The sequence below is a fragment of the Peromyscus eremicus genome, chromosome 13 (assembly GCF_949786415.1).
Source record: "Peromyscus eremicus chromosome 13, PerEre_H2_v1, whole genome shotgun sequence".
Taxonomy (NCBI): Eukaryota; Metazoa; Chordata; class Mammalia; order Rodentia; family Cricetidae; genus Peromyscus; species Peromyscus eremicus.
In genome coordinates, this window is record NC_081429.1 from 61,163,908 (window position 1) to 61,177,050 (window position 13,143).

Consider the following 13,143-nt stretch of genomic DNA (forward strand, 5'->3'; position numbering starts at 1 on the left):
TATTTCTTAACCATCTGTAGAGAAAGTCATAGGCTTTAAAGTGATACGTACGAGATACTAGAAAGTATAGAGCTGGAGGTCAGGCATGCATCTGAAACTTGGATTTCTGAATATTAAATCTGTAGGCTAGGCATGTTAGTCTCTGTACCTTACTTTCCTCAGCCGTGAGGAAATGAGAATGATGATCTTTCATAGTGTGGTCATAAAGGGAGCACTTTGCACCCCACGCTCACCAGACCCTTGACTGTGCAATGCATGTTTTTTGGTATAACAGCCCTCTCTTGCTATGGGGGAAGGTCATTGCTACACCACATGCCAGCAATCTTTGGGGGGATTTGTTTACTAGACTCATAAATATATATAACACAGTGCCACTAGGCACCTATTTATTCGTCTTAATCTTAAAGCTTTGACAGATATTTCTGGAACACAGATTGCACTTAGAAAGAAAATGAAGTGGATGGGATCCATTCCACTGGACGTGTTTCAGGAAAGGCCATGTGTGTGCACACACTGTATGCAAATGTGTCTTAAATGAGCTGGTATTTACTGTTCCCTCAAAAGCCACTGCCATCTTTTATGTTTGTGTAGACGTGGGAACAAGACCCTGAGACGTTCCTGATCATCATCAAGGGCGCTGGAGGAAAGGCCTTCTGTGCTGGAGGGGACATCAAAGGTAAGGGCCCACTGTGAGCCGGGACTAGTGAGCACTGGAAGATGTGTGAGGTAGTTTTTATTTGATTTACTTTTTAGAATTGTTTGCTATATGTTAACAATTCTTTAAAAGTAAAAAAAATAAGAGAATTTGTTACTATTTGAATGGAGATTTTATTTTACTACTCATATACAGTGCTGAAATTTAGATATTTTGTTTTCCTCTTATGGCATATGCTCACTGACATCACCAACATCATTGCCATGTGAAGGACTTCCTGCCCAAACCTGATGCACGCTCACATCCATCACTCCCCACTGCTCACAATCCAGAGCAAGTTCTTCTGTGAGCATAGTTAGGGCTTAAAGACACAGAGATAAAAAGTTACTTTTTATTATTGTTCAATTAGTCTGTATGTATTTAGCTATTAAAGCTAATATTTGTTCTTGTGATGAGAGTTATGAAATCATTGCTATCACTGCTGATTGTCCCTGCTGAAAAGGATTTTTACAGTTGTATGTTGTTTCTTATGGAATTGGTATGGTTCAGGGATTATTTTTCCCCCCATGTTCTGATTTTGCGATTTGTTTTATTATTAAAAGACAACAACCATTGGGTTGATTTGTTCACCAGATTTGCAGGTTTATGTAAATCATTGCACTATGAGTAGGAAAGAAAAAAAAAATCTAGATCAGGACCAAGTTCAGATGCTTACTACTATTATTATATAGAAATTTAGAATTGCTATGCAATTGAAATCTTAATTTAATGCTTAAAGTAATGTGTTAACCAAATTGTGGTTTTGCCCACAACATGAATTGTGTGTGTGTGTGTGCATGTGTGTGAGCCTGTATGTGTGTGAGACAATATGACTGTATATTGAGTGCCAGTATGCCTATGACTGCATATAGTGTGTTTTTGTGTGACTGTGTGTGTGTATGCATGCACCTGTATGCCTATGACTGTGTGTGTGTTAGCCTTTACACGTGTGTGTGTGTGTGTGTGTGTGTGTGTGTGTGTGTGTGCATGCATGCATGCCTGTGTGTGTTCTACATCTGAATCTTCAGGCAGGAAGAGAGTGAGACTGGGCCTGACTTGAGCTTCTGAAACCTCAACGCCTGCCCCCAGTGACATCAAGGCCACACCTACTCCAACAAGGCCACATCTCCTCCTAATAATGCCATTACCTGTGAGCCTGTGGGGGCCGTTTTCATTCAAACCACCACAATATATAACTAGCTGCTTTAAATGAAATTAGCTTGAAGTTAGAAGGAAGTCCAAGAAGGCTTTACGGAAAGTTACTCCTAGAGTTGGTGGGTGAGGCTCTAGCCTAGCAAGGGACAGCAGATGAGGGATTTTTGTTTTGTTTTTTCCTTCGGGAAACTATCCCTCGTTTGCATCATAATGGCACCGTTAAAGCAGATCTTTTTTAGGAAAGTATAGTTGGCCTTGGTGTCTGATGTTTCTGCCCCATGGATTCAACTCACTGTAGATGGGAAATATTTGGGAAAACATTATATTTGTACCAGAAAGGTACTTTTCCCCTTCTCATTATTTCCTCAACACCCTGTGGCCACAATGTACATTAGATGTTATAGGTCACCTAGAGGTGACTTCCAGTGTACAGGGCAGTGTGCCTCAGCCATCTTACGTGTACTGTTTTCTCCTAAAGGATACAGGGATGGGACAAGGTGTGGGAAAATGGGTGTGGAACTTCCATGTCCTCTTTGCCTGTGTGGAACCCCCTCATGTTGATCCCATCAGTAATGTTAAATTTCAAAGCTCAGAGCAGAGCACACACATACATCAATGGCATTGTTGAGGACATGTTCTTCTCAGTCTGTTACCTGTAACTGTTCTGCAGCCTTTGGACTTTGCTGAAGACTCCACTATAGAAGCATGCAGTTTAGTGCAGAGGAACATGCAGAAGTGTGATTGGTCTAAGCCAATACAAACAGACCAAGTGGGGAAGCTGAGCAAGGCCCATGTGTCCAAATCCTTGTTGCTTTCTCTGCCCATTCCTTCCTCTGAGGTCTGGAACAGGACTCTTCAAGTGGGGTTCTTGTGATCCGGGTCGGAATATGTCAGACTAGCTTCAAGTAGTGGGATGAAAAAGAATAGAGACTGTGGCCTGCTTTAGGTAGAGAAGTTCTTGTGTATGTGACCTACCTTGAAGAGGGACTTACGCAGTCAGGAACCGTGAGTGAAAATCGTGTATGTGTGTGAGACGTGCATGCATGGAGGCTTGTGTGCATGTGTATATGTTAACAACACAATAAGTAAAAGAAGAATATTTGCTTTGAAGCTTTGACGTTGGACTGTGGGTCTCTGACAAAGGGTAATGTGTTATCGGTGTGGGTGACTTCACACATTAAAACCATCTGAAAGTTCTCTCTCCAGCACTTAATGATTACAGGACTTATAATATCTTTCACTGTATTGACCGTAAGCCATCTTTATGACTTCTAATTGTTCTCTCCTTCATTTTTTTCCTTCCTTCTTTAGCACTCTCAGAAGCTAAGAAAGCAGGGCAGAATATGACTGGAGATTTATTCAGAGAAGAATATATACTGAACAATGCCATTGGTATGTGTGGGATGCACTCTGAGCTTTGAACATGAAATCAAGAGCTGGGATGACATTGTAATTTGTTAGAATGCAGCCAATAGGTACTTTTTTTTTTTTTTGGTTTTCCGAGACAGGGTTTCTCTGTGTAGCTTTGGGTGCCTATCCTGGATCTTACTCTGTAGACCAGGCTGGCCTTGAACTCACAGAGATCCATCTGGCTCTGCCTTCTGAGTGCTGGGATTAAAGGTGTGTGCCACCGCCACCTAGCCAAATAGGTACTCTTTATGGAAACTTTACGTTATGGAAACATACTGATGCAATTATTCTGTATTTGTCTAAAATCAATGTGAAAATATTGATTCTTGATCATTTAGCTAGCTTTCTCAGAAGACAAGAGAACTTGCATTCAAGGTTTCTAAATAAAGTCCCATTTTCTGTCTCTCTAGGAACTCTGCAGTGGAAATTTCCTTTAGAATCAGGGTTCTAGGTTTCTGGGGAAGTGAAGTGGCATTTGCTTTACTCAAACATGTTTTGAAAAAATAATACAGCATTTGTATCCAAAGTCTAGACATAGTAGCAATATTCTGATTCTGCATGATGTCATAAGAACAATGCATTTTACAGTCGCAGTTCAGCCCCTCTGTGGTTTTCCTTCGTGCCGTTCCTTCCTTTAACCAGAAGGGACCTCAGCCCTTGTCAAAAGCCTCATACCATTCATCTGCAGTGCCGTCTTTTAGACCGTATTTAAATTGATGTAACAGCACAGGGCTTGTTCTGCACTAACTTGGAGAGAACTGATCTCTTTGATATGAGTCTTTCCTCCACGAATCTGTGGAGTTAGAATTTATAGTGTAACACTGTAAGTGTTCAGTGGATTTTAGAAAAGCACTTGGTGGTTAACACCAACTTAAAGAATAGTATACAGTTTACCGACGTGCCCCGACTTACGATGGGAGTATGTCCAAGTGAGCTGTAATTAAGTTGAAAACACTGTGAGACGTTCGATGTGTCCAGCCTGTGGAAGCCAAGGCTTAGCCTCACAGTTCACTGCTCCATGCTGTCGCTGACCCTTGCACTTCCGTACTGCCCAGTGTCGTCAGTGCCCCGATACTATTCCACACTTATGCATAGGAGGTGATTTCTAGTTCTTATGAGAGAGCTGGTTCATATGCTACTCCAGCGACCGATTGCTAAAGTTTATCTTTAAATAGGATGTAGAATGGATAGCTATATAGCTTCACATTGTTTCCAAAATTACCCAGAAATAGAAGACTTTTTGTACACATCTTTTTTTTTTTTTTGACTACTCTTGGACTTTTGAATCTTCTATTTTAACTTAATAATTGTTTTGTCTAGTTATACATTTTTTTTTTATAGAAGTCTGGGAATATGTAACCCAGAGGCCTGAGGTTCGTTCCCTAGCCTTGAGACAACAGGCAGACAGACGGAGACAGACAGACACACGTAGGGAAGGAGGGGGCGGGATATACGAGAATGAGTGATTATGAGAAGGCCCGTTAGCAGCTGTGGAAGCCTGGACTGGGAGGACAGTGACTTGTTCCGCCCTGCCTTGAGCAGCACTGGGTTCTTGATGGGGTCTTCTTCCCATGAATCTTTGTGGATTTTACAGTGTAACGCCACAAGCATTCTATGGTTTTAGAAAATTAACGAGGTGTGCAGCTACATGTGTGCTGTCCATTTCGACAGCCACTGAACATGTGAGTATGGCTAATGTCATCAGGAAACTGAATTTTAAATGTTGCTAATAATTTCAATATAAATGATTCCATGTGGACAATGATGGCTCATTTTTCTTCATCAAATAAAAAGGGAATAGTGTTAGGCAGTGTGAAGGTAGTGTTTGGTAAAATATTGATAGTGTAGAGAGAAAGTCATAAGGTAAATTTTATCTGTATGCAGTGATAAGCTAGTCAATAAGAGATTTGGCAGATTCTGGCCTCATGTCCTGCATTAGTTACTGCCTAGTAGTTTTTATTTGAAATACGCATTTCTATAGTAGTTGGTGTGGGTCTGTGTATGGATCCCCATCACAGTCAATAACTTCTATAGCTCCTAACGAACCGCACATATAGACCTTGTGAGTGTAAAGTCTGAGTGGTGCTTTGTGAAAACTTCAGGAATTTCCAGATGTATCAGAATGCAGGTTTATCTTGGCCTTCATCAGGGTAGTGTTGGCAGTAAGCTGTGACAAAAGGCCATAATTTATGTTATTATGTTATGCCAACTCTCCGAGAAGAAAACCTAAAAAGGGAAATGGAGACAGTAAAAGTTTATGTAATTAATGGAATTTTCAAACAGGGAGGGATATTTGAGGACATGTGTTAAGTCTTATTTTATAGATGATGACACTTATTTATGAATGATGCATATGAAACACCATTATCTGATATGTGTATATGTCATATATAACTCATGTGTTTATCACTAAGTGCCTGTTCTTTTAATAATAAAGCTGAATCTGGATCTGGGCCTTGTCACCCCCACTCTGTGATGGTTCTTGTACAGTGTACTTCTCTGATGTATCTGGATGCTATCATTGTATAGAAAGCAAATATGTTCTTAAAGCACAGCTGGGTACGTGGTTTATAATGTAGGTGTTAATTATATTTCTTAGTTGCCAAATAGTGCAAAACTTTCATTTGTTTCTGACTTAAGACTGAGTAGTTAAGCAGTAATGTTATTTTACCATGATTGTGAGTGAATTGACATTTAAATATATATTATAAACCATGTAATAGTCTTCCTTGGTATTTCTTTAAACATTTCCTAGGGAAACTAGAGTACACATAATGTGACTTTTTGGAAAGAGAATATATTTTATATATTCTAACTAAAGCTCTCTCTCTTTTAGCTTCCTGTCAGAAGCCATATGTTGCCCTTATTGATGGGATCACAATGGGCGGGGTAAGTGGACTTTTATTTTCATTGTATGAATGAGTTGTATTAAAATAAGGTAATGGAGCGATCCTCAGTCCCTGCCGCATCCCCCTGCCTGTCGCCATGGCCGCCTACAAGCTAGTGCTGATCCGGCACGGCGAGAGCGCCTGGAACCTGGAGAACCGTTTCAGCGGCTGGTACGACGCCGACCTGAGCCCGGCGGGCCACGAGGAGGCGAAGCGCGGCGGACAGGCGTTGCGAGATGCTGGCTATGAATTTGACATCTGCTTCACCTCCGTGCAGAAGAGAGCCATCCGGACCCTCTGGACAGTCCTGGATGCCATTGACCAGATGTGGCTGCCAGTAGTCAGGACTTGGCGCCTCAATGAGCGACACTATGGGGGTCTGACTGGTCTCAATAAAGCAGAAACTGCTGCTAAGCATGGTGAGGCACAGGTAAAGATCTGGAGGCGATCTTATGATGTCCCACCACCTCCGATGGAGCCTGATCATCCCTTCTATAGCAACATCAGCAAGGATCGCAGGTACGCAGACCTTACTGAGGACCAGCTGCCTTCCTGTGAGAGCCTGAAGGACACTATTGCCAGGGCACTGCCCTTCTGGAATGAAGAAATTGTCCCCCAGATTACGAGGGGAAAAGAGTCCTGATTGCGGCCCATGGCAACAGCCTTCGGGGCATCGTCAAGCATCTGGAGGGTCTCTCAGAAGAGGCCATCATGGAGCTGAACCTGCCAACTGGCATCCCCATTGTCTATGAATTGGACAAGAACTTGAAGCCTGTCAAACCCATGCAGTTCCTGGGAGATGAAGAGACAGTGCGGAAAGCCATGGAAGCTGTGGCCGCTCAGGGCAAGGTCAAGAAGTGAAGGCAAGCAGGCCGACTCCTACCCTAGTACCCTCCTCCCTGCCTGTTGATGCCTCTGGCACCCTTCCCCAACACCTGTCATGCTGACTACATCTGTAGGATCTTAAGTTTAGGTTGTAGCTGCAGATGAGAACCTGCAGCTCCCATTTTCATTTTAGTATTTTATCCCCTGCACCCACTCCCTTCATAGAATCTAGTCAGAATAACACCTCTGGGGTGCAGGATCCGGGGCCACATCCAGGAACAGCTCCCCTTACCAGGAGAGTTGAGAGGTAGTAATTAGTTTTTCTTAGTCCTTTGTTTACTAAGGGTCTGCTTTAGGAAGGTCTGGCAGGAACCATGCTGTGGTATGACCAGTGAGAAGCTGCAGCCCAGTTTTGTCCCTGGAGCCTGTCCCTTGTTAGGTAACTGGGAGCTGCAGTCATTCCAGTGCATGGTACATGGTGACTTAAAAGATAGTACCTTCCTCTCTGACTAAAGGAGCTGCTGGCCCCAGAAGGTTGGGATCAATCCTGTCAAGTCTACGTGTTACATTCACTTTTACAAAAAAAATAATAAAAAAGGTCCATATATATTTATCAGCACACAAAAGCCCCTCTGAGGTTTTTAGTGGTGATTGAAATAGTCCCATGTGGTCACCAGAAAATAAGCCATTCCTCATAGCAAGTGGGATAAATTCCTTGTCCTCAAGGGGCAGGAGTGCCTCTTGCTGTGTTTTAGGAGTCCTCTGCCTTGTCTTGTAGAGGTGAAGTGCCCCTTGATCATGTCCAGGTTTTTGTCTTTCACTGTCTGAATCATGTTCTAGCTGCTTGACCCTATCATGTGGGTTCAGAACTCGTTTGGGCATAAATACTAAATCTCTTTCCAGATCAGTATAATAAAAGAGTGATGTGCAAAAAAAAAAAAAAAAAAAAAAAAAAAAAAAAAAAAAAAAAATAAGGTAATGATTATTTCATAAAAAATGAGACAATGAATGTAATACAATACAGCTCATTGGAACATATATTTATTTCAGTTTCAGATCCTGGAAGATTTGGGCTATAAAATGTATTGGAGCCAAAAGAATATTTCATGTTCTTAATTATGCTGTAATCTATTTTAACCTTTGTAGTTATCAAACTCTCTTAAGCCACAGAAACTGATTGTACCTTAAAAAACTTACTTGCGTGTGCACACGGTGTAGGGTGTAAAATACGAGACTATGCTGGCATGCATGTGCCATGGTTCATGGATGGAGGGCAGAAGACAGCCTTGTTTGCCAGCCTTCACCTTCTACTGTCTTTGATCCAGGCCTCTTGTTATTTTCTGCTGTGTGTGTCGGGCTGTTTGGTCTGCAGACTTCAGAGATTCTCCTGGTTTTGCTCCCACCTCCTCTTAAGAGCCCTGGGTTGTAGACACCTGGCTTTATGTAGGTTCTGGGGATTCGTACACAGATTCTCATGCCTGTATGTCAAGTGCTATACCCACTGAGCCCTCCTCGCAACTCTGGTTGCACCGTTTTATTTACACTGAAACGTTTTCCCCTCTTTTGCAGTAAACTCGAGACTGTATGCACATAAGCAAATGTTCTACCACTAAACTTCATCCTTAGCCCTTGTTTTTTGAGGCAGGGCTTTCTGTATAGCTCAGGCCAGCTACGCACTTGTCATGTGGCCTAGGATAGCCTTGAGTTCAAGATGTTCCTGCATCTGCATCCCAAGTGCTGGCTGGGATTACAAGCACACACCATCATTCCTCTATAGCCCCCTTTCCGACTTATACATCAACAGAATGCTTCCAGTAGCATTGGGACAAAAACCTTCAGCAGCGGGGAGATGGGTCACTCAATCATTTCTGCCCTATAACATTTCACATTTGTGGAAGTGCTGTAATTTTTTCTCCCTTGAGGCATGGTCTTGCCCTGTAGCTTAGGTAGTCTTCTGCCTTCCAAGTGCTGGATTGCAGGTGTATGCCACCAGACCCGGTTTGGCGTTTCTTTAAAACCGCGTTCCGTTCAGTTGACAAATGTGTACTTGGTGTCTCTGCTATTAAGACGACGACTAAGATGTGCTTTGAACAACTTGCTGTGAAGCTGGAGGAAACACGAAGTAATTACAGAACACGTGACAGATTGTCAGGTGTTGACTGTAACAAATTCTAGGCTTCACAGAGTGAGGGTCAGAAAGAGCCCGCAGGGCAGAGAAGGGGCTGCCTGGAGAAGTCAGTGAACTGGACTGACCTGGACAGGCAGTGTGGGTAAGGGAAGGCAACCTGAAAAACCCATCTTTTTATGTGTGGGGAGAGGAGTGAGTGTGTGCCGTGGTGAGCCTGGGAGGTCAGAGGACAGCGCGTGGGAATCCGTTCTCTCCTTCCACCACGTGGGTCCGGGCACTGAGGTCAGGTCCTCAGACTTTGCTGACCAAGGCCTTCACCCAGTGAGGTTTTGCCTAGCCTAGACAGCAACTTCTTTTGTGACTCACTGAAATAGTGGCTGACAGCTCAGACAAAGGAGATTCACAAGACAGAAGCATGACAAGTCCATGTAATAAAAGTCGTACCTGACAGGGGCTTTTGAAAGGAAGACTTGAAAACCTGTGACAAACTGCTTTTCTATTTAGCTTTGATACAGAATGCACAGTTGCAGAAAATGATCCTTGAACAGAAGGGGTGTGAGCCAGTGAGAGGAGACGGGGTGGGGTGGGGGAGTGAGGTCTGTCTAAGCAGGTTCTTCTTGCCTGGCTATGTGGCATCCTCTCTGGCTGAGGCAGGACTCTCCATCAGGTGGAATGATACTGTGCTCTCAGGAGAGGTAGACTACAGAACAGACCTCCTTATCAGCTGTCTTCGTTGCTCTGAGTAGACACCATGACTACAGCAACTCTTTTTTTGTTTGTTTGTTTGTTGTTTGAGACAGGGTTTCTCTGTGTAACAGTCCTGACTGTCCTGGAACTCACTTTGTAGACAGGCTGGCCTCAAACTCACAGAGATCCACCTGCCTCTGTCTCCCCAGTGCTGGGATTAAAGGCGTGCACCACGCCCAGCCATAGCAACTCTTATAAGGAAACATTTAATTGGGGGCTTGCTTACAGTTCAGAAGTTTAGTCCATTGTCATCATGGCAGGAAGCATGGTGGCATGCAGACAGACATGGTGCTGGAGAGGAGCTGAGAGTTGTACATCTGGATCTGCAGGCAGCAGGAAAAGAACTCCTCGCTGGTGCTGTCCATGAGCAGAACTTCCATAGGTTTTCATTACACAGCCCTGGCTGGCTTTCAGTTTGCTGTGCTACCCAGACTGCCTGTGAATGATCATTGGGGTTCCATGTAGGAGCCAGTGTTGGCTACACTGTTAAAAATCTCTTTTAAAAGGCAGTAAAGCACCGGGGCGGGCAGTGCACATCTTTAGTCCCAGCCCTTGGGAGGCAAAGGTAGGCAGGTCTCTGTGAGTTTAAAGTGGTCCTCGTCTATAGAGTGAGTTCCAGGACAGCCAAGGCTACACAGAGAAACCCTGTCTTGAAAAACAAAACAAAAGCAAAACAAAAAGTCAGTAAAGCTTTAAATTCTTAAAAAAAACTTTGTATGTATAGGTGTTTTTGTCTGCTTGTATGTCACGTGCATGCCTAGTGCCCATGGAGGCCAGAAGGGGGCAGCAGATTCCCTGGAGATGGAGTTGCAGTTGCTTGCCAGCCACCATATGGGTACTGAATATGGAACCCAGGTTTATGAGACAAGGATGTAGCTGAAGTTTTCTCCAGTCCTGCCTGGCCCACAGTCAGGACAAATCTCTCTCACCCGCCAGTCCTACAGCCGCTCAGACCCAACCAAGTAAACACACAGAGACATATATTGCTTACAAACTGTATGGCCACAGCAGGCTTCTTGTTATCTAGTTCTTCTATCTTAAATTAACCCATTCTATAAATCTATACCTTGCCATATGGCTCGTGGCTTACCAGTATCTTACATGTTGGTACTCATGGCAGCGTCTGGCAGCATCTCCTGACTCAGCCTTCCTGTTCCCAGAATTCTCTTCTCTGCTTGTCCCACCTATACTTTCTGCCTGGCTACTGGCCAATCAGCATTTTATCTATACAGAGCAATATCCACAGCACAAGAACTTGACTATGTATCCCTGACCACCTGGAACTGGCTGTGATCCTCCTGCCTCTGCCTTTGGAGGACTAGAATCACAGGAGTGTGTCACCGTGCCCACATAGACCTATGCATTTTAAAATCCCTTTCTTGATAATTTCAGTGTGGAAGTCAAGTTAAGAACCGCCTAAGTTAGTACATGGTGCTGTGTCACCTGTGGGTCTCTTTCTAAATTCCTCGGACAGTGGTTCCCACACCTTAGCTTATATCAGAGTCACTTGGAGGGCTGGTCATATGCAGTCCAGCCTTTGCGCTTTCCAGGTTAGCCAGTCTAGGATGTGGCCCTAGGAATTGCCTTTAGATATTAGTGATGCTGAGGATGGACTCCAAAAGCATTTTCCTAAGTTAGATTTAGACTTAGTGGTAAGGTTGTGTTTTGTTAGTCTGTTACGTGGGAACTCAGAGGACAGTGACAGTCTTCGGCCAGTGACCTTGCTTATTTAATTTTACCAACCTAGCCTAAAACTGAGAAGAATTTCTGGCAATTCAGACTTAAGAAGTATGTATGGTTGGTAAATTGTTTCTTTGTTTTGATTTTGGTCAATAATTTTTTTTTCTTTCTTTTTTTTTTTTTTAAATATCATTTGTATTTACCTTTTAAATACAGATACCATGACTGGGCACTCTATCTCCAGTCACAAGCCTTGATGTGTCACAAGACATAGGGAAGCTTAGGGTTTTATCCTTGGTACTGTACTTTGGACAGTGTGGGGAATTTCTGTCAAGTTGTTTCAGCTTGTGTTCTTACTTCAAAGACTAGTACATACAGAGTTAACTACAGGGGATAAAAGTTTTAAAAAGCGGATTCTAGAATATGAAACTCAAGCCATTTAACAATTTTTTTTCCTTATAAAAATGAAGATATAAGCCAGGTTTAGTGGTGCATACCTTTAATCCCAGCACTCAGGAGGCAGTGCCAGGCGGATCTCTGTGAGTTCGAGGCCAGCCTGGTCTACAGAGCGAGATCCAGGACAGGCACCAAAACTACACAGAGAAACCCTGCCTTGAAAACAACAACAGCTACAACAACAACAACAGCAAAAAAGATATATATGAGAACACTTCAGTTACTAAAGATTCCAGCTTGACAGCTAAATACTTCAAATTGCAAAGTTAATAATAAGTTATGTCACTTACAACAAATGTTCTTTCAACCTGTTGAACCAAGCCCATAGTATCACAGTACCACAAGTAGGAAGAAATTTTATCTTCCCTATTTTTCATACCACAAAAATAAACAAAAAATCTTGAAAAATATATTATCAGAGTGAAGAAAGATAAGCATCGAACACGTCCTTCTGTTGGAGCTTAGTCTACTGCCATGCACGACATGTCGTCACCTCCCCCGGGTGGCATGTCTTCAGTTACAGAGCACTGGTATCGACCACACGAGATCATCCTGTAGATCCTGTTTGCGTGTGTCTGTGGATCTTCCAGACTGAAGCCGGAAAGCAGGAGCACCGCAAGGTGACCTGAGCCTTCGCAGACCTTTCCCCTAAGGTTTTGATAGTGGAGTGCTCAGGGTTTGTCGCCAGGTGTCTCTGCTGTCATGTAACCCATCGTTGATTGTCTCTGAGGCTGAGCTCTCTTGCTGCTCTCCGTGTTTGCTGTCCGCCCGTCTGTCCTTGTCACGATACAGTACGGCAATGTCCCCAATCAATTTGATACACCCACCTTTTCAACCTTTCTTCCCCAGGCGATCTTCCATAGTTTTGCAGAGGTTTTTAAACTTTGTCCTTCTCTCTTCCTGTTTCTTCTTCCCTTCACCTTCTGGAAGTTTCAGTCGTCCTTTGGTAGCTGGCACTAGGGTCTTGGCCTCCGATTCCTTCAGCTGTGGCTCACTGTGCTCATCACACAGATCACTTGTAAGCCATACTGTCGGACATGCTCCACTAAGGCCCCGTTAGCAGCTCTCAGCTGTCATAAAAAGGATGTGCTCCTGGTTTTCCTTCGTTCTGGAGCAGTACTGAGAGAGACCACCTCATCCCAGAAGATGTGCAGCATCGC

At 43.5% G+C, this 13,143-nt stretch overlaps 2 protein-coding genes across 2 annotated transcripts in view; both read left to right on the top strand.

The window, feature by feature from the left end:
• Hibch (3-hydroxyisobutyryl-CoA hydrolase) overlaps positions 1–13,143 on the top strand; it is a 68,519-nt gene that overhangs the window by 19,092 nt on the left and 36,284 nt on the right. Inside the window, exons 4-6 of the mRNA XM_059278492.1 lie at positions 592–676; positions 3,161–3,241; positions 6,096–6,148. Coding sequence (XP_059134475.1) covers positions 592–676; positions 3,161–3,241; positions 6,096–6,148 — 219 coding nt within the window. The remainder of the gene's footprint in view (positions 1–591; positions 677–3,160; positions 3,242–6,095; positions 6,149–13,143) is intronic.
• On the top strand, positions 6,211–7,398 carry LOC131923457 (phosphoglycerate mutase 1-like). The gene is given in 2 exon segments (XM_059278493.1): positions 6,211–6,767; positions 6,770–7,398. Coding segments are annotated over 2 exon segments (762 nt in total). The 5' UTR covers positions 6,211–6,244; the 3' UTR covers positions 7,009–7,398.